At 40.7% G+C, this 24,361-nt stretch overlaps 1 protein-coding gene across 1 annotated transcript in view; it reads right to left on the reverse strand.

Moving 5' to 3' along the window:
• Window positions 1-24,361, reverse strand: part of OTOF (otoferlin) — a 742,062-nt gene that overhangs the window by 19,346 nt on the left and 698,355 nt on the right. The window contains exons 43-44 of the mRNA XM_053709494.1: window positions 18,522-18,763; window positions 6,596-6,774 (exon numbers count right to left, since the gene is read on the reverse strand). Of these exons, the coding sequence (XP_053565469.1) occupies window positions 6,596-6,774; window positions 18,522-18,763 (421 nt within the window). The remainder of the gene's footprint in view (window positions 1-6,595; window positions 6,775-18,521; window positions 18,764-24,361) is intronic.

Here is a 24,361-nt window from a genome sequence, read left to right on the forward strand (position 1 = left end):
CAAGTACAAGAGGCGGCCCCTTCTGAGGGCACCACAGCCTGAAATCACCCAAACCCCAACACAAAAACTGCTTCAGAAGGAACAAAAAATGGAAAGGACCAAGTAACTGCCCATAAGTTAAAACCAGCAAGGCCCTTGCTTGAGACCGCCCAGAATCACTAGACTCAACCGAGCACAAAGGCCTCTGAGGAGACAAAGTCCAGCAGGCTCTAAGCCCACACTTAAACTCACCCCTGACCCAAGGGAAAGGGGACCTCCACATTCTCCCAGAAGGGAAGAAGAAGTACTCACCAGACAAACAACTAGGGCAATAAAGAACCCCAAGCATAACTCCAAGTGTGCAACCAAGGTTGCAACAGGACAAAGTTGCGTAGAGAACGAACCCTACCGACCGAGCAGAGTGAAGGTAAGAAAATCCCAGACCCCTATCTGCATGGAGTCCAAGGGACCAATGAAACTCCCCAACCATGGAAGCCTAGAGGGACAAGGTAGACCCCCTCCCTTACACAGAGTGCAAACCCGCACTCAGGATAGAGCGACCGAGGGATAAAAACCACCCCCGGGAGCTGCTAAAAAAACACACCATAATATCTTATTATGCTCCAGATGAAGCCACAGGCTTCCCTCTGCAAAAGAGGTCTAAGTGGACCCAAGCCGCCAACACTAGCTAATCAAAAGCTAAGAAACTGCACCAGGACTCTCACAGAAGAAATACTGAGAAGAAGTGCAGAGCAATACCCTCAGAAGAAAAACAGGGAAGTAAGGATAGCACCCAAAAACAGCAGAGGAAAAGCTACCTGCTGAGAGAAGGAAACACTGCAAAGCCTCCCACCTAAGGAAGGTCCACAAGATCTTGAAGATACGCGGTCAAAGCTCAACAGAGCAGTCAGATCCCTGACCCCCACTCCGAGGCAACGGACCCAGCACCAAAGCGACTGGCAATTTCCGAAAGGACAAGGGAATAAAAAATTCCCTGAACCACCAAAACCCTCAGGAAGGAAAGAGGAGGGGAGCCAGACCCCCCCAAGGACAAGCTTGGGTTCCAGAACCCAGACACAGCTCCCTTCCTGAGAGAAGGGACACTCCCAAATAGGAGACCCTATACTGAAAACTACAGTAACGGCATGACACCAGAAATCCAACCCTTCACATGACATCCTGCACACAAGGCAGGGAGGGCCCCACTGAACAGGGGAAGAAAAAGACCTCCGGGGCACCAAGCGGATACTGTGGTATGCCCAATCCTTCCCAAAGGGAGGGGAAATGCAAACCTAACAGTTCACCCTCCCACAGGCATGGAGCGTAAAACTGTCAACGGATGTCAAAAAGACAATACCGATTGATAGGAACCATCCACTACTACAGCCGGCCCAGAAGAAATTCCAATTCTCAGAAGAGAAAGAAATACTCGCCAGAAGGGACAAGAGGACATTCCGGGACCGGAAAACTGGGCAATCTAGATCCATCTAAGAGATCTGGACACGGAAAACCCAAAACATCCAGTCAAAGACAAGGAACAGGTCCATAAAACCGGACACCCGGAGACTGGAGCCAGCTTCAAAACTAGGTGATGCAATCACAGCCACAACCAGGGTCCTTGGACACTGAATGTTCACGTAAGTATCCCAGAGACAGAGAGCTTAACCCCCAACACACCTAAGTCTAAAGACTAAGGTAAACCTACAGAGAACAGAGCTCAAACCCTAGAAAATCTAGATTGAGAAGATAAATAGTCTCCAAAGATCCTCTCAGGATTAACCTCCCGGAAACCCCTACAGCTCAAGGAATTTACGATGAACGAGCATCCCAACTCCTGGTGAGCGACAGATCAAACCGAAACGCCTGATCAGGGGCAACCGCAGGAAAAAAAAGACAACACTATCTCCAGAGCTCCAAAACTATGGGAGCAGACGAGATACCATAGGGGAAACTTCCAGAAACAGATGACCAGAAAACCAACCCCAAGAAGGGGAAAAAAGCGGCACAGCAACCTCGACCTTTTAAGGAAGAGGTACCGTCGTCAAAGATTCAAAAAGGACAATCCAAGAAAAAGAATACCAAAATTCTCAAAATTAAATAAAATATATCCTAACCGGATCAAAGTAAATGAGGGCAGCACCCGCAGGTGAAAACCCAAGAAGAATGGACACACCAACAGGACCAGCCGGTCAGAGACCCAATTCTTCCAAAGCTCAGAACTGGAATAAGATACCCAAAAAAAAGAAAAATGTAGACCACAAGGAGATTGACTTTATCCCCCTTCATCTAACCCAGCTTGCCGTCTGGAATGGAAGACCGAGGATCCATCGATCCATTAGGACTGGGATCCTCCAGCACTGCCAAAACATGCCTCAGCAGGACACGAAGGCATGCCAGTCTATAATGAAAGGCAAGACTTACCTCTGCCGGGGCAACTGATGACCCCAGCCCAAAGGGTTGGACCCCTGAAGCCTCAGAGGAAACCGCTTCCCCAGAGGGTTGATCTGATCCAGACGATCCCACACTTGACGAGCCCTGATTAACAGAACACGGACAGTATCTTCCTGGAAGATGTAAATGCACCAACCGTGCCATAACTTCTGGAGGAAACAAGCCACCTTCCGGAGAAGGGGTAACGGCATTTGGGACACCTGCTTGTGTAGCAAAAGAAGGTTCTAGGGCGCGTGCCTCACGGGATATGGGATCCTCAGGGGTGGATAGCTTGACGGACTCTAAGTTCCCCGATTCGGGAGAAGAGAGCACTCTAAAGCGGCATTCGGAACATAACTGATGGGCATGGATTACCCGAGCCATTTCATATTGTTCGTAAGAAGCAGAATCTGAATCAGAGACATCCGTCTCAAAAAAATCTGAATCCTCCATAACTTGGTGATTGAAATTATGGATAAAAATTAAACGGCACCTTACACCCCCAATGGTTGGGGCACTCACCACTTCCTATGACCCAGACAACTAGCAAAACAGACCCTTTCCCTCGCCACACGGTCAGGAATACGGAAATGGAGAACAGAAACGTGACCACGCCCGGTCACAAGGTGCACCGTGCAGGCCAAAGAAAAAGTGTGCTACTCCACAAGAACTGCGCAGCCTGACAAAAAAGGCCAGCATGTTCTGAAATAGCCACAAGCCCAAGCATCACTACACATTAGCAGACAGAATCACATAACAAACATGATTAAAGTCCCCCCCCTGTTCAATAACCCCCCTCAGGAGATATTAACCCTTGATTCCATAAAGATAAAAGGAGTCCCACTGATACCCTGACTTCTACATTTACATTACATTCTCATGTTGAAAGTAAAATGAAACAATCTTACCGGAATCTACGCCATGGAATAGGAACACGGCCCTTCAAGTGTGACGGATAGTAGTATCGCTTCTGACATGGACTTGAGTGAAGAAAGCAAGCAGCGAAACTTGTCAACGCTGATTGCCTATGGAGCTGTTGATATGAGTCGGGATGGTTTTGCAGAAAGACTCTCCCTGCATTTCCGGACTCTAACTTTCATCCATGCTCTCACTAAGAGGCTGACAGGACTACTTAAAACTCCCGTCCCATTCCGAAGAGTACTACTCCCCATAAGAGACTAAACCGAATCTTCAGACACTTCTCTGCCAACCTCCAGTGACAAAAGGCAAAGAATGACTGGGGAATGAGGGAAGTGGGGCAGGTATTTAAGGCTTTGGCTGGGGTGTCTTTGCCTCCTCCTGGTGGCCAGGTTCTGTATTTCTCAAAATTAATGAATGCAGCTGTGGACTCTCCCTGTTTAAGAAGAAAAAAAATATATTGCTGTTTTTCAGTGGCATACACACATATGCTGTTATGGAATGTGCACCAGTATTCAAGCTCATAGAGCTAGAGGTGGTGTGTATTGTGCCAGTGGCTTATATAACACAAATTAAGTCTTCACCGTTAACTCTCTGAGAAGGTGAAGGGGCATATTTATCAAGCTCCTTATGGAGCTTGATGCCCCTTTTTTCCGATCGAATACGATCGGGCTGATTGACACCCCTTGCTAGCGGCCGATTGGCCGCAAATCTGCAGGGGCGGAATTGCACGAGCAGTTTACAAGAAATGCTGGTGCAATAATAAATGCTGACAGCGTATGTTGAAACGCACCCATGTACAGTTCAGTTTTGACCTTTCTATGTCTTTAAAGGGATAGTCTAGTCAGAATTAAAGGGACGCTGAACCCAAATTTTTTCTTTCGTGATTCAGAAAGACCATGCAATTTTAAGCAAATTTCTAATTTACTCCTACTATCAAATTTTCTTTATTCTCTTGGAATCTTTATTTAAAAAGCAAGAATGTAAGTTTAGATGCCGGCCCATTTTTGGTGAACAACCTGGGTTGTTCTTGCTGATTGGTGGATTAATTTAACCGACCAATAAACAAGTGCTGTCCATAGTTCTGAACCAAAAAATAGCTTAGATGCCTTCTTTTTCAAATAAAGATAGCAAGAGAACGAAGAAAATTTGATAATAGGAGTAAATTAGAAAATTGCTTAAAATTGCATGCTCTGTCTGAATCACAAAAGAAAAAATGTGGGTTCTGTGTCCCTTTAAACTTTTATGATTCAGGGGCATGCAATGTTAAACAACTTTCCAATTTACTTTTATCATCAAATGTGCTTTGTTCTCCTGGTAATCTTAGTTGAAAGCTTAACCTAGGTAGGCTCATATGCTAAGGAAGACCGCATCTTATCTGAATGCATTTGACATATTTTCACAGCGAGAGGGCGTTAGTTCATGTGTGTCATATAGATAACATTGTGCTCACACCCATTGAATTATTTGTGAGTAAGCACTAATTGGCTAAAATGCAAGTCTGTCAAAATAACTGAAATAAGGGGGCAGTCTTCAGAGGCTTAGATACAAGGTAATCACAGAGGTAAAATGTGTATTAATATAACTGTGTTGGTTGTGCACAACTGGGGAATAGGTAATAAAGGGATTATCTATCTTATTAAACAATAACAATTCTGGAGTTGACTGTTCCTTTACTATTCAAAATATCAGAATGAATGTCAAGGGGAACACGGATGCTGCAACACAGTTAGTTCCCTAAGAGTTCCTGTGACTTTCTTGTCAGTCAGTATGCTGCTCTGCAGTTTTTGACTTAGATGTTTAGTGAAAAATTAAATGTTGTACGCTCTCTCGTTTACATTGAGCCGTAAGCTACCAAAGTTGCCGACAGCCAAAAGTATTTTAAGGCTCTATTTTAGCACCAGGTTTCCATTGAAATATTTTGCGCAGTACGTGCAGTTGTTGTTTTCGTGTAGGTGCAATTTAACGTTGTGTTAACACTTCCATCCGACATCGGATTTCTCGAAAATCGCACCATAACAAGTTAGTTGCTATGGTAACCCGACCTTACACTTGAACATTTAAAATCAAAGATACACCTATGTATAATATATTTTTTTTAACTATAAGCAAATACTACTTTTTATTATAATTATATGTTCTACTTTATTATTATATATGTAATATGTATTGCTGCCCTAGGCATAGGTTTAGTTTGAATTTTGTAGATATGTGCTTGCATATATTGTTATATGTAAATACATACTGATATTTCCATAAGAACATAAGTGCAACTATTCCTATACATGGGACAACAATAAATATTACAATTCTTTTTCTACATTGAAACACTTGCATTATTTGCAAGGTTTAAAATTTCAATGGGAACTAGGCCTCAAAAAGCTCATTTTTCCTCTTTTATTCCTAGTTGAGCTGGGTGTAGTTTTGTTCAATGTATCAACAGCCTCTGACAGTATATTAAAGGGACACTGAACCCAAATGTTTTCGTTTGTGATCTTGACATCTTTCTAATTTACTCCTATTATCAAATGTTCTTCATTCTCTTGTTATCTTTATTTTTAAAGCAAGAATGTAAGTTTAGAAGCCGCCCCAATTTTGGTGAACAACCTGGGTTGTTCTTGCTGATTGGTGGATAAATTCATCCATTAATAAACAAGTGCTGTCCAGGGTACTGAAATTTATTTTTCAAATAAAGATAGCAAGAGAACGAAGAAAAATTGATACTAGGAGTAAATTAGAAAGTTGCTTAAAATTGCATGCTCTATCAGAATCAAAAAAGAAAAAAATTGGGATTTGTGCTTTCATTGGAAACCTGGTGTAAATTAGCGCTTACCGGCTTCTATCGACATTCTATTGGATGCAGACACCGGTTGCCAATATTGTAGTATAACGCACCACCATAAGTAGTTGATACACAAAATTGCTTTCAACAGCCTCGCACAAACCTAATTACTACTCAAGGGAAGCGAACCCTAAGGTAGGATTAGATAAAATCCAGTATTTTGTTTGATGAGGTATAAGCATCATAATTGGTAGATACATGACAGGCATGTGCTGCAAGCTCAATACAATACATTTCATGTTGGCCTTCATACGTGATCAGTCATACTCTGTAGCTACCTATTGATGTTACAATTCAGCATTGCGCATACAATTTACCTACTCATCTTAATACAATCGTCCCAGGACATAGCCTTATCTCTTTTTCTTTTTTAACAAAATGCACACATATCATTTTTAATAAAGGATGACACCCTCAGTGTCTTACTGTGAGTTCCATTTCATCGTTTTCATTTCTAGCAACAAAAGGCCACCAGCCTTTCACCCTCTTCTGTTTGAAGATAGAAACCATGGGCAGGTCCACCTCCGGTGCCACCATATCTATTGAACACTGCTTTGCTGTTTTTGCTCCCCTGGGAAACCGATTTAGATCTAACTCAATTGCACCTGGTAGATAAACATAATGAATGTTAGATACCACCTGGGAAGAAAGCATTAATGCTGTAAATATGGCATTGCATAATACTAATGAGGACCTCTTACAAACATGATGGCTCAATGTGATGTCTAGTGAATATTGTCAATGTAGACCTTATAAGATGTACTCTTTTGTTCCCAGGAGGAATGGATGTGGAGCCTAGCAACCAGTGGGTGAAGTCATTTAGTTTTTGTTGTTGTTTTTTTTTTGGGGGGGGGGGGGGTCAGCATGCTAATGGTCCTATTAGAATGGCCCAAAGGCATGATGATTGATCTGTCCATGGGAATGGAGGGGTATTTCTGGCTAGGTTTTAGGTTGCATGCATTCATGCATAAATAGGGGAAAAGGGGACAGCAAGACTGAACTTTCAAACCAGGAAAATTCGAGAAAATACAGGATGTGTGGGTGCTCTGGCAATGACATTTAACAACATAAGGATTTATAACTAGAAAATAAATCATTCATTTTGTATACTTTTCTCCTTGTGTCTAGATGCAAACAAGGGTTTTGGCTTGTTTTTGGGTAAATCTAAGATAACCTTAAATCTGGCCTATTTGTTAGACTGAAAGATGGAATTCAGAAAAACCCTGATCTTTATGTATGCAGGTTCTAAGCAGTATATGTTGCAATTCCTTGCGTTGCATTGTATGGTGGTGGAACAAAGCAGATGATAAAACACTGCCAATCTCCCCAACCTTTATTATTCTATGGCAGCGTTTCTGAAATTCAAGTTAACTATCCCCCACAGGCTAGACTAAAGGACATTATGTAAATTAGGCTGCAGAAAATAGCTTTGGATGTGGAGATATTGGAGGTGATGGGTAAGCTTTTAGTGAATACATTTGGGTAGATACGATATTTTGCATCTCAAAAAGATGCAAGAGCCACTGATCTAAAGCAGCAGGCGCTCCACTGCTTACTGTGGGCTAGATTACAAGTGACGCGCTAACTGTTGTGCGGGGTTTAAGGGGTAAGGGGTTTATCGCGGCTTCTTGTATTGCGAGTTGAAAGTAAACGCATTCACTTGAGTGCAATTGAATTTAACACGTGTGGCACAAAACATATAAAAATACATATAAAAGTATAGTTGCATTCATAATAACACTAATAAAAATGATTAAAAACAAATTGCTTTAAAAAAGTTATAAGGGCTCAAAGATATGAGGTATATATATGTTTATATGTGTAGACATATGTATTTATATGTGTATATAAATATTTATAGGCATATAAACACAAATACATTTGATTACATATACATAAACAAATACAAAATTTGTTTTTTTAGCACACCTTTCAAAAAGTTTATATATACATCTTTGGGAGTGCTGCCAATATGACCCAGTAATTACACAAATAAAAAGGTATCGGTGCACATCCATTTTCAAAAGCACAACATATTTTTTGAACTGCTGCAAAAAAATGCCTGCAAACAACATCAAGAGACAACTATTCTTTTTAAATAAAAACGGGATCTTAGTCACACAATATGGCCATATGTTGCTTAGCCATTCACCACTTACAAGGTGCCCCAATATAGACTGGTCCTAACACTACAGTCCTTTTGCCACAGAGGGCTGAATCATTCCTGCTTTTACTCTCCATAATAGAATGAGACTCCCTGGCTTAATATTCACAACTCGATTACACTGTCATGAGCACACCTGAGCTTGGGTGGGGTGCTTTAACCAATGAAAGATGGTCAGTCTCCCTGATTATGTTTAAATACAAATACAAAAATTATCTTGATGTTGTTTGCAGGCAATTATTTGCAGCAGTTCAAAAAATATGTTGTGCTTTTGAAAATGGATGTGCGCCAATACCTTTTTGTTTGTGTAATTACTGGGTCATATTGTCAGCACTCCCAAAGTATTTGTATTTAAACATAATCAGGGAGACTGACCATCTCCCATTGGTTAAAGCACCCCACCCAAGCTCAGGTGTGCTCATGACAGTGTAATGGAGTTGTGAATATTAAGCCAGGGAGTCTCATTCTGTTATGGAGAGTAAAAGCAGGAATGATAAGTGGTGACTGGCTAAGCAAAATATGGCCATATTGTGTGACTAAGATCCCAATTTTATTTAAAAAGAATAGTTGTCTCTTGATGTTGTTTGCAGGCAATTTTTTGCAGCAGTTCAAAAAATATGTTGTGCTTTTGAAAATGAATGTGCGCCAATACCTTTTCTCCAACATTGGTGTGTCCGGTCCACGGCGTCATCCTTACTTGTGGGATATTCTCTTCCCCAACAGGAAATGGCAAAGAGTCCCAGCAAAGCTGGCCATATAGTCCCTCCTAGGCTCCGCCCACCCCAGTCATTCTCTTTGCCGTTGCACAGGCAACATCTCCACGGAGATGGTTAAGAGTTTTTTGGTGTTTTAATGTAGTTTTTATTCTTCTATCAAGTGTTTGTTATTTTAAAATAGTGCTGGTATGTACTATTTACTCTGAAACAGAAAAGGATGAAGATTTCTGTTTGTAAGAGGAAGATGATTTTAGCAGACAGTAACTAAAATCGATTGCTGTTTCCACATAGGACTGTTGAGATGAAGTAACTTCAGTTGGGGGAAACAGTTAGCAGACTTTTCTGCTTAAGGTATGACTAGCCATATTTCTAACAAGACTGTGTAATGCTGGAAGGCTGTCATTTCCTATCTCATGGGGACCGGTAAGCCATTTTCTTAGTCAAACATACAAGAATAAAGGGCTTAATAAGGGCTAAAAAACTGGTAGACATTTTTATGGGCTAAATCGATTGCTTTATTTGGGCATATTATTCAGATTTAGGCTAACAATTGGCATTTATAATCTTGGGGAACGTTTATAAAACGGCAGGCACTGTGTTGGACACCTTTTTCAGTCAGGGGGCCTTTCTAGTTATAGACTGAGCCTCATTTTCGCGCCATTACTGCGCAGTTGTTTTTGGAGAGCAGGGCATGCAGATGCATGTGTGAGGATCTAAGAATCACTAAAAAAGCTTCTAGAAGGCGTCATTTGGTATCGTATTCCCCTCTGGGCTTGGTTGGGTCTCAGCAAAGACTATAGCTGGGACTGTATAGGGGTTAAATTTTAAAACGGCTCCGGTTCCGTTATTTTAAGGGTTAAAGCTCTGAAATTTGGTGTGCAATACTTTTAATGCTTTAAGACACTGTGGTGAAATTTTGGTAATTTTTGAACAATTCCTTCATACTTTTTCACATATTCAGTAATAAAGTGTTTTCTGTTTGAAATTTAAAGAGACAGTAACGGTTTTATTTTAAAACGTTTTTTGTGCTTTGTTGACAAGTTTAAGCCTGTTTAACATGTCTGTACCTTCAGATAAGCTATGTTCTATATGTATGAAAGCCAATGTGTCTCCCCATTTAAATTTATGTGATAATTGTGCCATAGCGTCCAAACAAAGTAAGGACAGTACTGCCACAGATAATGATATTGCCCAAGATGATTCCTCAAATGAGGGGAGTAAACATGATACTACATCATCCCCTACTGTGTCTACACCAGTTTTGCCCACGCAGGAGGCCCCTAGTACATCTAGTGCGCCAATACTTATTACCATGCAACAATTAACGGCTGTAATGGATAACTCCATAGCAAATCTTTTATCCAAAATGCCTACTTATCAGAGAAAGCGCGATTGCTCTGTTTTAAACACTGAAGAGCAAGAGGGCGCTGATGATAATTGTTCTGTCATACCCTCACACCAATCTGAAGGGGCAATGAGGGAGGTTTTGTCTGATGGAGAAATCTCAGATTCAGGAAAAAATTCTCATCAAGCTGAACCTGTTGTTGTGACATTTAAATTTAAATTAGAACATCTCCGCGCACTGCTTAAGGAGGTGTTATCTACTCTGGATGATTGTGACAACTTGGTCATTCCAGAGAAATTATGCAAGATGGACAAGTTCCTAGAGGTTCCGGTGCCCCCCGACGCTTTTCCTATACCCAAGCGGGTGGCGGACATAGTAAATAAGGAGTGGGATAAGCCCGGCATACCTTTTGTTCCCCCCCCTATATTCAAGAAATTATTTCCTATGGTCGACCCCAGAAAGGACTTATGGCAGACAGTCCCTAAGGTCGAGGGGGCAGTTTCTACTCTAAACAAACGCACTACTATTCCTATTGAAGATAGTTGCGCTTTCAAAGATCCTATGGATAAAAAATTAGAAGGTTTGCTTAAAAAGATTTTTGTACAGCAAGGCTACCTTCTACAACCAATTTCATGCATTGTTCCTGTCACTACGGCAGCGTGGTTCTGGTTCGAGGAACTAGAAAAGTCGCTCAGTAGAGAAACTCCATATGAGGAGGTTATGGACAGAGTTAACGCACTTAAATTGGCTAACTCTTTTATTTTAGATGCCGCTTTGCAATTAGCTAGACTAGCGGCGAAAAATTCAGGGTTTGCTATCGTGGCGCGCAGAGCGCTTTGGCTAAAGTCTTGGTCAGCAGATGTGTCATCCAAGACAAAATTGCTTAACATCCCTTTCAAGGGTAAAACTTTATTTGGACCAGAATTGAAAGAGATTATTTCAGACATCACTGGGGGAAAGGGCCACGCCCTTCCACAGGATAAGTCTTTTAAGGCTAAAAATAAGCCTAATTTTCGTCCTTTTCGCAGAAACGGACCAGCCTCTAATTCTGCATCCTCTAAGCAAGAGGGTAATACCTCACAACCCAAACCAGCCTGGAAACCAATGCAGGGCTGGAACAAGGGTAAGCAGGCCAAGAAGCCTGCCACTGCTAACAAAACAGCATGAAGGAGTAGCCCCCGATCCGGGACCGGATCTAGTGGGGGGCAGACTCTCTCTCTTTGCTCAGGCTTGTGCAAGAGATGTTCAGGATCCTTGGGCGCTAGAAATAGTTTCTCAAGGTTATCTCCTGGAATTCAAGGAACTACCCCCAAGGGGAAGGTTCCACAGATCTCACTTATCCTCAAACCAAATAAAGAGACAGGCATTCTTACATTGTGTAGAAGACCTGTTAAAAATGGGAGTGATACACCCAGTTCCAATAAAGGAACAAGGAATGGGATTTTATTCCAATCTGTTCGTAGTTCCCAAAAAGGAGGGAACGTTCAGACCAATTTTGGATTTGAAGATCCTAAACAAATTTCTCAGGGTACCATCGTTCAAAATGGAAACTATTCGAACGATTCTACCCACCATCCAGGAAAGTCAATTTATGACTAAAGGATGCGTACCTACACATTCCTATCCACAAGGAACATCATCAGTTCCTAAGGTTCGCTTTTTTGGACAAGCATTACCAGTTTGTGGCCCTCCCATTCGGGTTGGCCACTGCTCCAAGGATTTTCACAAAGGTGCTAGGGTCCCTTCTAGCGGTTCTAAGACCAAGGGGCATTGCAGTAGTACCTTACTTGGACGACATTCTAATACAAGCGTTGTCTCTGTCAAAAGCAAAGGCTCATACGGAGATCGTTCTAGCCTTTCTCAGATCTCACGGATTGAAGGTGAACAAAGAAAAAAGTTCTCTGTCCCCGTCAACAAGAGTTCCCTTCTTGGGAACAATAATAGATTCCTTAGAAATGAGGTTTTTTCTGACAGAGGTCAGAAAATCAAAACTTCTAAGCTCTTGTCAAGTGCTTCATTCTGTTCCTCGTCCTTCCATAGCGCAGTGCATGGAAGTAGTAGGATTGATGGTTGCAACAATGGACATAGTTCCTTTTGCACGAATTCATCTAAGACCATTACAACTGTGCATGCTCAAACAGTGGAATGGGGATTATACAGACTTGTCTCCAATGATTCAAGTAGATCAAAAGACCAGAGATTCACTCCGTTGGTGGCTGACCCTGGACAATCTATCCCAGGGAATGAGCTTCCGCAGACCAGAGTGGGTCATTGTCACGACCGACGCCAGTCTAGTGGGCTGGGGCGCGGTCTGGGAATCCCTGAAAGCTCAGGGACTATGGTCTCGGGAAGAGTCTATTCTCCCGATAAACATTCTGGAACTGAGAGCGATATTCAATGCTCTCAGAGCTTGGCCTCAACTAGCAAAGGCCAAATTCATAAGGTTTCAATCAGACAACATGACGACTGTTGCATATATCAATCATCAGGGGGGAACAAAGAGTTCCCTGGCGATGAAAGAAGTGACCAAAATAATTCAATGGGCGGAGGATCACTCCTGCCACTTGTCTGCGATCCACATCCCAGGAGTGGAAAATTGGGAAGCGGATTTTCTGAGTCGTCAGACATTCCATCCGGGGGAGTGGGAACTCCATCCGGAAATCTTTGCCCAAATAACTCAATTATGGGGCATTCCAGACATGGATCTGATGGCGTCTCGTCAGAACTTCAAGGTCCCTTGCTACGGGTCCAGATCCAGGGATCCCAAGGCGACTCTAGTAGATGCACTAGTAGCACCTTGGACCTTCAACCTAGCTTATGTATTCCCACTGTTTCCTCTCATTCCCAGGCTAGTAGCCAGGATCAATCAGGAGAGGGCCTCGGTGATCTTGATAGCTCCTGTGTGGCCACGCAGGACTTGGTATGCAGACCTGGTGAATATATCATCGGCTCCACCATGGAAGCTACCTTTGAGACAGGACCTTCTTGTTCAGGGTCCATTCGAACATCCAAATATGGTCTCCCTCCAACTGACGGCTTGGAGATTGAACGCTTGATTTTATCAAAGCGTGGGTTTTCAGATTCTGTTATAGATACTCTGGTTCAGGCCAGAAAACCTGTAACTAGAAAAATTTACCATAAGATATGGAAAAAATATATCTGTTGGTGTGAATCCAAAGGATTTCCATGGAACAAGATAAAAATTCCTAAGATTCTCTCCTTTCTGCAAGAAGGTTTGGAGAAAGGATTATCTGCAAGTTCTCTAAAGGGACAGATTTCTGCTTTATCTGTCTTACTACACAAAAGACTGGCAGCTGTGCCAGATGTTCAAGCATTTGTTCAGGCTTTGGTTCGGATTAAGCCTGTTTACAGACCTTTGACTCCTCCCTGGAGTCTAAATCTAGTTCTTTCAGTTCTTCAAGGGGTTCCGTTTGAACCTTTACATTCCGTAGATATTAAGTTACTATCTTGGAAAGTTTTGTTTTTGGTTGCAATTTCTTCTGCTAGAAGAGTTTCAGAGTTATCTGCTCTGCAGTGTTCTCCGCCCTATCTGGTGTTCCATGCAGATAAGGTGGTTTTGCGTACTAAGCCTGGTTTTCTTCCTAAAGTTGTTTCTAACAAAAATATTAACCAGGAGATAGTTGTACCTTCTTTGTGTCCGAATCCAGTTTCAAAGAAGGAACGTTTGTTACACAATTTGGACGTTGTCCGTGCTCTAAAATTCTATTTAGAGGCTACTAAAGATTTCAGACAAACATCCTCCTTGTTCGTCGTTTATTCTGGTAAAAGGAGAGGTCAAAAAGCGACTTCTCTTTCCTTTTGGCTTAAAAGCATTATCCGATTGGCTTACGAGACTGCCGGACGGCAGCCTCCTGAAAGAATTACAGCTCACTCCACTAGAGCTGTGGCTTCCACATGGGCCTTCAAGAACGAGGTTTCTGTTGACCAGATATGTAAGGCAGCGACTTGGTCTTCACTGCACACTTTTGCTAAATTTTACAAATTTGATACTTTTGCTTCTTCGGAGGCTATTTTTGGGAGAAAGGTTTTGCAAGCTGTGGTGCCTTCCGTAACCTGATTTGCTCCCTCCCTTCATCCGTGTCCTAAAGCTTTGGTATTGGTTCCCACAAGTAAGGATGACGCCGTGGACCGGACACACCAATGTTGGAGAAAACAGAATTTATGCTTACCTGATAAATTACTTTCTCCAACGGTGTGTCCGGTCCACGGCCCGCCCTGGTTTTTTAATCAGGTCTGATGAATTATGTTCTCTAACTACAGTCACCACGGTACCATATGGTTTCTCCTATATATATTTCCTCCTGTCCGTCGGTCGAATGACTGGGGTGGGCGGAGCCTAGGAGGGACTATATGGCCAGCTTTGCTGGGACTCTTTGCCATTTCCTGTTGGGGAAGAGAATATCCCACAAGTAAGGATGACGCCGTGGACCGGACACACCGTTGGAGAAAGTAATTTATCAGGTAAGCATAAATTCTGTTTTTGTTTGTATGCACTTCAAGGCAATCCCCACAATATACGCATGGTATGTAATTTTAATGCCTTGTAGATTGTAGACAGCATAATATTATGTGAAGGTGTTTGGTTCTTTGTTTGCATATTCGATCTGTAATTGGGCTGTTATGATTACTTTTTACTTTTATTCTCATTGGGGGTCGATATATCCCCCACTGTTTTGTATTCCCTGCTCTCCTATTTCCCCTTTACTTCACGAGTCACCAACACTATTAAGATTGATAGTCAGACAGTTTATGCATATCACTATAATTGTCAGTATGACTCAGTGGTCACCTTGACAACTGCTGTTTGGCGTTTTTTTTTTTGGCTGATGAGGGGGTGGGGCTTATCATTTGTTTGTTATAAATGTACTTCATTTTGTATCACATGTGTCTGAGGAAGGGGATACATTATCCCCGAAACGTTACACGTCACAGGAAATTTGTTTTTGAAAAATCCAGCGAGTGCAAGTCTTTTTTGTATGCTGTTTATGACCATTCACTAGCACCCTGGTAGTTGACGTTCAAGTGAGAGTGCACTTCTCTGCTACATTATATATATATATATATATATATATATATATATATATATATATATATATATATATATATGAGACATGTTTTTTTTTTTGTAACATATATTTATACTTATTAACCTAGATGGTTATATATAGGTATATATATATATACACACACATACAGTCGTATGCAAAAGTTTAGGCACCCCTGACAATTTCCATGATTTTCATTTATAAATAATTGGGTGTTTGGATCAGCAATTTCATTTTGATCTATCAAATAACTGAAGGACACAGTAATATTTCAGTAGTGAAATTAGGTTTATTGGATTAACAGAAAATGTGCAATATGCATCAAGATGAAATTAGACAGGTGCATAAATTTGGACACCCCAACAGAAATATCACAATAATATTTAGTATAGCCTCCTTTAGCAGAAATAACAGCCTCTAGACGCTTCCTATAGCCTGTAATGAGTGTCTGGATTCTGGATGAAGGTATTTTGGACCATTCCTCATTGCAAAACATCTCCAGTTCAGTTAGGTTTGATGGTTGCCGAGCATGGACAGTCCACTTTAAATCACCCCACCGATTTTCAATAATATTCAGGTCTGGGGACTGGGATGGCCATTCCAGAACATTGTACATGTTCCTCTGCATAAATGCCAGAGTAGATTTTGAGCAGTGTTTTGGGTCATTGTCTTGTTGAAATATCCAGCTCCGGCGTAACTTCAACTTTGCGACATTATTCTCAAGTATCTGCTGATATTGAGTGGAATCCATGTGACCTTCAAATTTAACAAGATTCCCAGTACCGGCACTGGACCCACAGCCCCACAGCATGATGGAACATCCACCAAATTTTACGGTGGCTAGCAAGTGTTTGTCTTGGAACGCTGTGTTCTTTTGCCTCCATGCATAACGCCCCTTGTTATGACCAAATCACTCAATCTTTGTTTCATCAGTCCACAGCACCTTCTTCCAAAATGAAGCTGGCTTGTCCAAATGTGCATTTGCATACCTCAAGCGACTCTGTTTGTGGCGTGTGTGTGGAAAAGGCTTCTTCTGCATAACTCTCCCATATGCTGAATTGTTGAACGATGCACAGTGACACCATCTGCAGCAAGATGATGTTGTAGGTTTTGGAGGTGGTCTGTGGGCTGTTTTTGACCATTCTCACCATCCTTTGCCTTTGCCTCTCTGATATTTTACTTTTGGCCTTAACAAGAACTGTGCCTGTGGTCTTCCATTTCCTCACTATGTTCCTCACAGTGGACACTGACAGCTTAAATCTTTGCAATAGCTTTTTGTAGCCTTCCCCTAAACTATAATGTTAAGCAATCTTTGTTTTCAGGTCTTTTGAGAGTTGTTTGAGGCCCCCATGTTGCCACTCTTCAGAGGAGAGTCAAAGAGAACTTCCAATTGGCCACCTTAAATACCTTTTCTCATGATTGGATGCACCTGTCTATGAAGTTCAAGGCTTAATGAGCTCACCAAACCAATTGTGTGTTCCAATTAATCAGTGCTAGGTAGTTACAGATATTCAAATCCACAAAATGACAATGGTGCCCAAATGTATGCACCTGTCTCATTTTGTTTTGATGCATATTGCACATTTTCTGTTAATCCAATAAACCTCATTTCACTACTAAAATATTACTGTGTCCTTCAGTTATTTGATAGATCAAAATGAAAGTGCTGATCCAAACACCCAATTATTTATAAATGAAAATCATGGAAATTGTCAGGGGTGCCTAAACTTTTGCATACGACTGTATGAGCACTGCGGAATCTGTTGGCGCTCTACAAATACCTGATAATAATAATAATATGTATATATATACCTATACATATATATACCTATACATAACCATCTAGGTATATAAGTATAAATATATGTTACAAAAAAAAAAACACGTCTCATATATATATATATGTATTTATGAATAAACAGAACATATTCTTTTATGTGAAGAACATTGGAATGCGAAATATTGATATTTTCATGTCTGGTTAGCACACTTGAAAAAATGCAATTGGTTTTGCATGAGAGTAGGGTGTTCTTCTTCCATTGTTCAACACCATTGAAGTCTATGGGGGAATACGTTAATGCGGTTGCGATATTCAGTTAGGCTTTTTGCATATGTTGGGTTAGCGCAGGAGCAAAAACGTTTTACTTTTAACTTGTAATATGTACGTTACCTGATGCGCGCAAAAAGACAAAGTCTATCGGGGTTAACACACGAGAGGCAACACAAACTACCACTCCACTTGTAATCTAGCCCTCTTCAGGGCCCCTACTCTAATTTGTAAAAAATGGCTTTGAGTGAGGGTAGCTGGAAGTGCAAGAATGCATACGTCCACTGGGGTACAAAAGGACATTTTCTACAGAGATTGTAGCGAATTTGCACTCAAGGTACACCATTAACAATGCATTGCACTAAATTCTAACATCAATGTCCATTTAAAAAACTGTAGGTAAATGAAATTTGCATTACATGTATGTACTTCATGCCTTTACTAGTTCAAATATAAAAAGCATAACTGAATTTTAATATTAAGGGCTCATCTTAATGAAATTGTGCAGTTCTGGAGACCATGGGGCATATTTATCAAGCTCCGAATGGAGCTTGATGCCCCGTGTTTCTAGCGAGACTGCAGGATATAGATAAATTGGAATCTGTTCAAAGGAGGGCTATTTACCAGGAAAGGCTCAGCAACCTAAATATGTATAGCTTAGAGGAGAGAAGGAAAATATATAATAGAAACTTCCAACTATGTTAAGAAGCTTAATAAATTGATGCTGTAAGTACCCCCCCGCCCCCCCCCCCGCCCCCTACATTGCTTTTTGTTGTTTTTTTCTGCGACGGCTTTTTGCATTTAAAAGAATTGTATTACCATTTGCAGTTTCTATTACAACATTATATCAAAAGGTAACAATATAATATAATATATCGATAGATAGATAGATAGATAGATAGATAGATAGACAGATAAAATAATAAAACCATTATTGACATCAGGAGTTATTCTAACTAGCATAGATAACTACTTTAACTATGAACGATTTAGAGGAATAAAATATTAACTTACCTAGAAAATCATCTGCGGAGAAGTGGTCGGCATCCCAGACTTGCATGGTAAGACGGGCTGGGATTTTATACTCTGTCTCATCCCAGGAGAACATAGATTCTTTCTTGGAGATGACAATTTTCTCCTCAGCCACCAGGTAATCAAAAGGAAAGAGAAACCTCCAGTTGAAGTTTCCCTCCCCAGTAAGAGAGTGATAGTGCACATCTGTGTCTTGTTTGTCTTCCTGTTGTCCTTTTAGCCACCTAATCATTTTATCCAGAAGTAAAACCAGAAATGTTAATTCCAAGGACTTAGAAAAGAGCTGGTTTAAATCACCATTAGTAGATTATATCTGATGTTAAGTTGGGTATGGGATATGCGTTAGATGGTGGAAGCCATTTTAGTGGTGTTATTGTTGTGCAGATGGAACCAGTCTAGTAGGACATAACCATTGAAAAACAGATTTATACAATCTTATTTTTCCAATTAATATATTCACTGATAATAATATTTTGATTTAAACATATTTCGATGGTCAAGATAAAAAGATAGTACTTTTATTTTTACCTGTACTACAAATGTCTGCCATTCAATTAAAAATCCACATTTACTTATATATTCATGTTCTATTTTACTTGACAAACTACAGTAAAATCTTTTTTGTCAGGTGCATAAAAGAAAAAAAGCAAACAAAAAAAGCAAAAGATGTGCATAAGTAATGTTGCACGAAGTTGAGATGTTATAATCACTTGGGTATTTCATCTTTCGTACCTTTTTTTAAATTCTACACTATATATTGTACACTGAGTATTACTTTAAGAAGAAGAATGATATGTTCTAAGGTTGGGGAACTCGAGCAATAAATGTACAATAATAGTAAAATAATCCAGGTCTGCAGAAACAAGTAGAATAAGAAGAATGCGTGGTAACGAATAAGGCTTAGAATGTGACATGGATGAACTGGTAAAAACATTGGACAAACTTGATCATTTGCATGTTTAATTATGTAAGCTGTACCACAAAAACAATGAGGCCTATTTAACAACGGTCTGTCGGACCTAATCTGACAGTGCGGATCAGGTCCGACAGACCTCACAGAATGCGGAGAGCAATACGCTCTCCGTATTCAGCATTGCACCAGGTGCAATGCCTGTTAGGGAGTTATTATGCAAATACTGTGATTCTGTTTGTTTATGGTAACATTGCATTGCCTTATACTTCCTGTTTCCTGTTCCTACCTCTGACCTGGATGTAGTTCTATAGTTCAACATGATTCCTCACACTAACAACTTGTACAGGGAGTGCAGAATTATTAGGCAAGTTGTATTTTTGAGGATTAATTTTATTATTGAACAACATGTTCTCAATGCACCATGTTCTCAATGAACCCAAAAAACTCATTAATATCAAAGCTGAATAGTTTTGGAAGTAGTTTTTAGTTTGTTTTTAGTTATAGCTATTTTAGGGGGATATCTGTGTGTGCAGGTGACTATTACTGTGCATAATTATTAGGCAACTTAACAAAAAACAAATATATACCCATTTCAATTATTTATTTTTACCAGTGAAACCAATATAACATCTCAACATTCACAAATATACATTTCTGACATTCAAAAACAAAACAAAAACAAATCAGCGACCAATATAGCCACCTTTCTTTGCAAGGACACTCAAAAGCCTGCCATCCATGGATTCTGTCAGTGTTTTGATCTGTTCACCATCAACATTGCGTGCGGCAGCAACCACAGCCTCCCAGACACTGTTCAGAGAGGTGTACTGTTTTCCCTCCTTGTAAATCTCACATTTGATGATGGACCACAGGTTCTCAATGGGGTTCAGATCAGGTGAACAAGGAGGCCATGTCATTAGATTTTCTTCTTTTATACCCTTTCTTGCCAGCCACGCTGTGGAGTACTTGGACGCGTGTGATGGAGCATTGTCCTGCATGAAAATCATGTTTTTCTTGAAGGATGCAGACTTCTTCCTGTACCACTGCTTGAAGAAGGTGTCTTCCAGAAACTGTCAGTAGGACTGGGAGTTGAGCTTGACTCCATCCTCAACCCGAAAAGGCCCCAGAAGCTCATCTTTGATGATACCAGCCCAAACCAGTACTCCACCTCCACCTTGCTGGCGTCTGAGTCGGACTGGAGCTCTCTGCCCTTTACCAATCCAGCCACGGGCGCATCCATCAAGACTCACTCTCATTTCATCAGTCCATAAAACCTTAGAAAAATCAGTCTTGAGATATTTCTTGACCCAGTCTTGACGTTTCAGCTTGTGTGTCTTGTTCAGTGGTGGTCGTCTTTCAGCCTTTCTTACCTTGGCCATGTCTCTGAGTATTGCACACCTTGTGCTTTTGGGCACTCCAGTGATGTTGCAGCTCTGAAATATGGCCAAACTGGTGGCAAGTGGCATCTTGGCAGCTGCACGCTTGACTTTTCTCAGTTCATGGACAGTTATTTTGCGCCTTGGTTTTTCCACACGCTTCTTGCGACCCTGTTGACTATTTTGAATGAAACGCTTGATTGTTCGATGATCACGCTTCAGAAGCTTTGCAATTTTAAGAGTGCTGCATCCCTCTGCAAGATATCTCACTATTTTTGACTTTTCTGAGCCTGTCAAGTCCTTCTTTTGACCCATTTTGCCAAAGGAAAGGAAGTTGCCTAATAATTATGCACACCTGATATAGGGTGTTGATGTCATTAGACCACACCCCTTCTCATTACAGAGATGCACATCACCTAATATGCTTAATTGGTAGTAGGCTTTCGAGCCTATACAGCTTGGAGTAAGACAACATGCATAAAGAGGATGATGTGGTCAAAATACTCATTTGTCTAATAATTCTGCACTCCCTGTAGTGTCTGGATTTTCTGATATTTGAGAGCTTAGAGACTTAAAGACAATATGACTGCCATGAATTGCATACCTCCCCCAGAGGGAATGAGAATCAGTGGGGATTGCAGCAGCAATTGGGAAACTTTCAGAGCTGAATTTGAAGATTATTCCCTGGCTACAGGGTTGAATGAGAAATCTGCAGCAGTGCAGGCAGCAAATCTGAGAAGAGTCATGGGCAGTGAATGCAGGCATGTGTATAAGCACAATCTGACCATCACAGCAGAGCAGCAAGAGAATGTTACAGCCATTTTAGATGCACTGGAAGCTTATTTTAAACCTGCTAAAAATGTCATTTATGAAAGGTATGTGTTTGGATGCTGCAAACAAGAAGAGGCACACAGTCCAAGAGTGAGCACAGCACAGAGGTCCGGGTGCACAGGAGACCAGGGGCACTGCCACAGCCCCCCAATAATCTGTCAATGGTATACACAAAGAGGAACTCCAGCACTCCAGTATTAGAAAAAGGCAATTTTATTAAGCAACGTTTCGGGGTCACAGCCCCTTCCTCATGCTATATCTTTATTAAACAACACATCACCATTTAAATACCCTCCTCTAGGCGCCAAAAATGCACCTACATTGGGGAATTGTCTCCCTCTAGTGGTTACTTGTGGTCACTATACCAAATGTATATACTATTTCCTAAGTGATATATATTGCTACTTATAAACACATTACATTATGCTTACAACTATATAGGAATATACAACAATATCAAAAATGCATAAATGTATGACAAGTGCCTAAATGTATGAAAAATCTTATCTACAAATGTATAAAAGAATTATTTTGTAAAACAAATGTTTAAAAAATATATATGAAGATGCAGATATCTATATTTTTTGTATGTTTTACTCTACTCAATTAATATAGGTTCACTTACTCAAAGCTCATTTTCCAAAATCATATTGCTATTTGGATAATCATAGGGGGAATATATGGAAAAGCAGACTTATATTATGTTCAAATCTTGTTATGCAATATTATACCCTTGGATAAACTACTTGGATAAGCTACTAAAAGAAATATGCTCCTTGGAGGAAGTGATGCTTTAGAATAAACTTTAGAAAAAACATAATGCTTTTAGAAAAAACAAGACAAGTCATAATCTCTATTGAGACCCCTAGGTTGAAGTGTAGCTAGTTGGTGTATCCACCACATTTCCCTTTGTTGGAGGAGACGTTCCCTATCCATTCCATTTCTATTGGGGCCTACATGGTCTATTATCTGCCACCTCATCTGGCTGACACTATGTCCTTTCTCTAGGAAATGACTTGAGACTGGGGCATCTTTGTTATTACACCTAATGTTCGATCTGTGCTGACTCATACGGTCACGGGCCTTGCGAGTAGTCTCGCCGATATAAACCAAGGAACATGGGCATTTTATAAGGTAAATTACATGAGTTGTCTCGCAGGTATAGAAGCCTTTGATATTGTATTTCCTACCACTTTGAGGGTGGTGGATATTCTCTCCTTTAATGATCGAATGGCAACTCATGCAATTGTAACAGGGGAACGTACCTACTCTCTTTTTCCCAGTGATTGTCTGCTGTATTTTACCCGTGGTCCCCAAGTCTGTTTTAACAAGCTGGTCTCTTAGGCTCTTGACCCTTTTATAGGCCATGAGTGGTGGTTTTTTAAAATATGTGACTCCCTTGTTGCATTCCTCTAAAATATGCCAATTTTGGCGTATTAGTTTAGCAATTTTGTTACTGAGTGGATTATATTGGCTCACAAAAACCATTCTATCCATATTCTTGTCTGTGTTCCTACTCCTAGTTTTATCCAATTCAGTAAGTGTATTATCCAATAATTTGTCAGGGTATCCCCTATTAGTGAATTTTTCTTTCATTTCTTTGAACCTATGGGATTTCCTGTCATTAGAGCTTACAATCCTATCTACTCTGAGTAGTTGGCTTCTAGGAAGTGACTCTATCAAATTTCGGGGGTGAAAACTATTGTATAGAAGGAGGTTATTTTTGTCTGTTTCTTTACAGTGTAAATCAAACTCTAAAAGTCTACCCGCTTTGATGACTTTCGTGTCTAAAAAGGCTACATATTCCTCACTGTAATTTACAGTGAATTCTAAACCTCTTACTTCTGTATTCAGCTCTTTAACGAACTGTAGGAGGGACTCCACGTTGCCCCACCATACGCCAAACACATCATCAATGTAGCGGAGCCATACTGCCCCATACTTTCTAAACAATGCATTTTGATATACACAATTTTCCTCAATTTCCTTCATGAAGAGATTGGCGTATGATGGGGCAACGTTGGAGCCCATAGCAGTGCCTCTTATCTGGACATACCACTGGTCCTGAAACAAAAAGTAGTTCCAGTAAAGGATCAATCTCAAAAGATCTTCGATAAAATTAACCTGACCATGACCATATCCCCTGTCCACCATCAATGTCTTCCTTATAACAGCTATCCCTGTTTCATGTTTTATAGAGGTGTAAAGACTTTTCACATCCATGGTGAACAGGAGATATTTGTCACTGGGAAATTCCAGGGCCCTTGTTTTTTCCAGAAAGTGGTTGGTGTCTTTTAAATAACTTGCCATCTTAATGACTTCTGGCTGAAGTATTCTATCAAGGAACCTGGAAATATTGGTATATACCGAGTCCACACTCGAGACAATAGGTCTCCCTGGTGGTCTCTGACTGTCCTTGTGGACTTTGGGTACAGTATAGAAGATAGGGTTGCGTGGATTATTAACACTTAGAAAATCCATAAGTTTGTTATCTATGATGTTTCTATCTACTGCTCTCTGTAAAATGCCTGTAATTTCCTTCTGTATAATATTTAATGGATTCTGTTTCAGTGTCTCATATGTATCCCTATCTCCTAGTTGTGATAGTGCCTCCTTGATATAATATGCTCTGTCCATAATGACAGTGGCACCGCCTTTATCAGCCCCCTTGAATATGATGTCACTATTATTCTTAAGGTTCT

Source organism: Bombina bombina, chromosome 4 (assembly GCF_027579735.1).
Source record: "Bombina bombina isolate aBomBom1 chromosome 4, aBomBom1.pri, whole genome shotgun sequence".
Classification (NCBI taxonomy): Eukaryota; Metazoa; Chordata; class Amphibia; order Anura; family Bombinatoridae; genus Bombina; species Bombina bombina.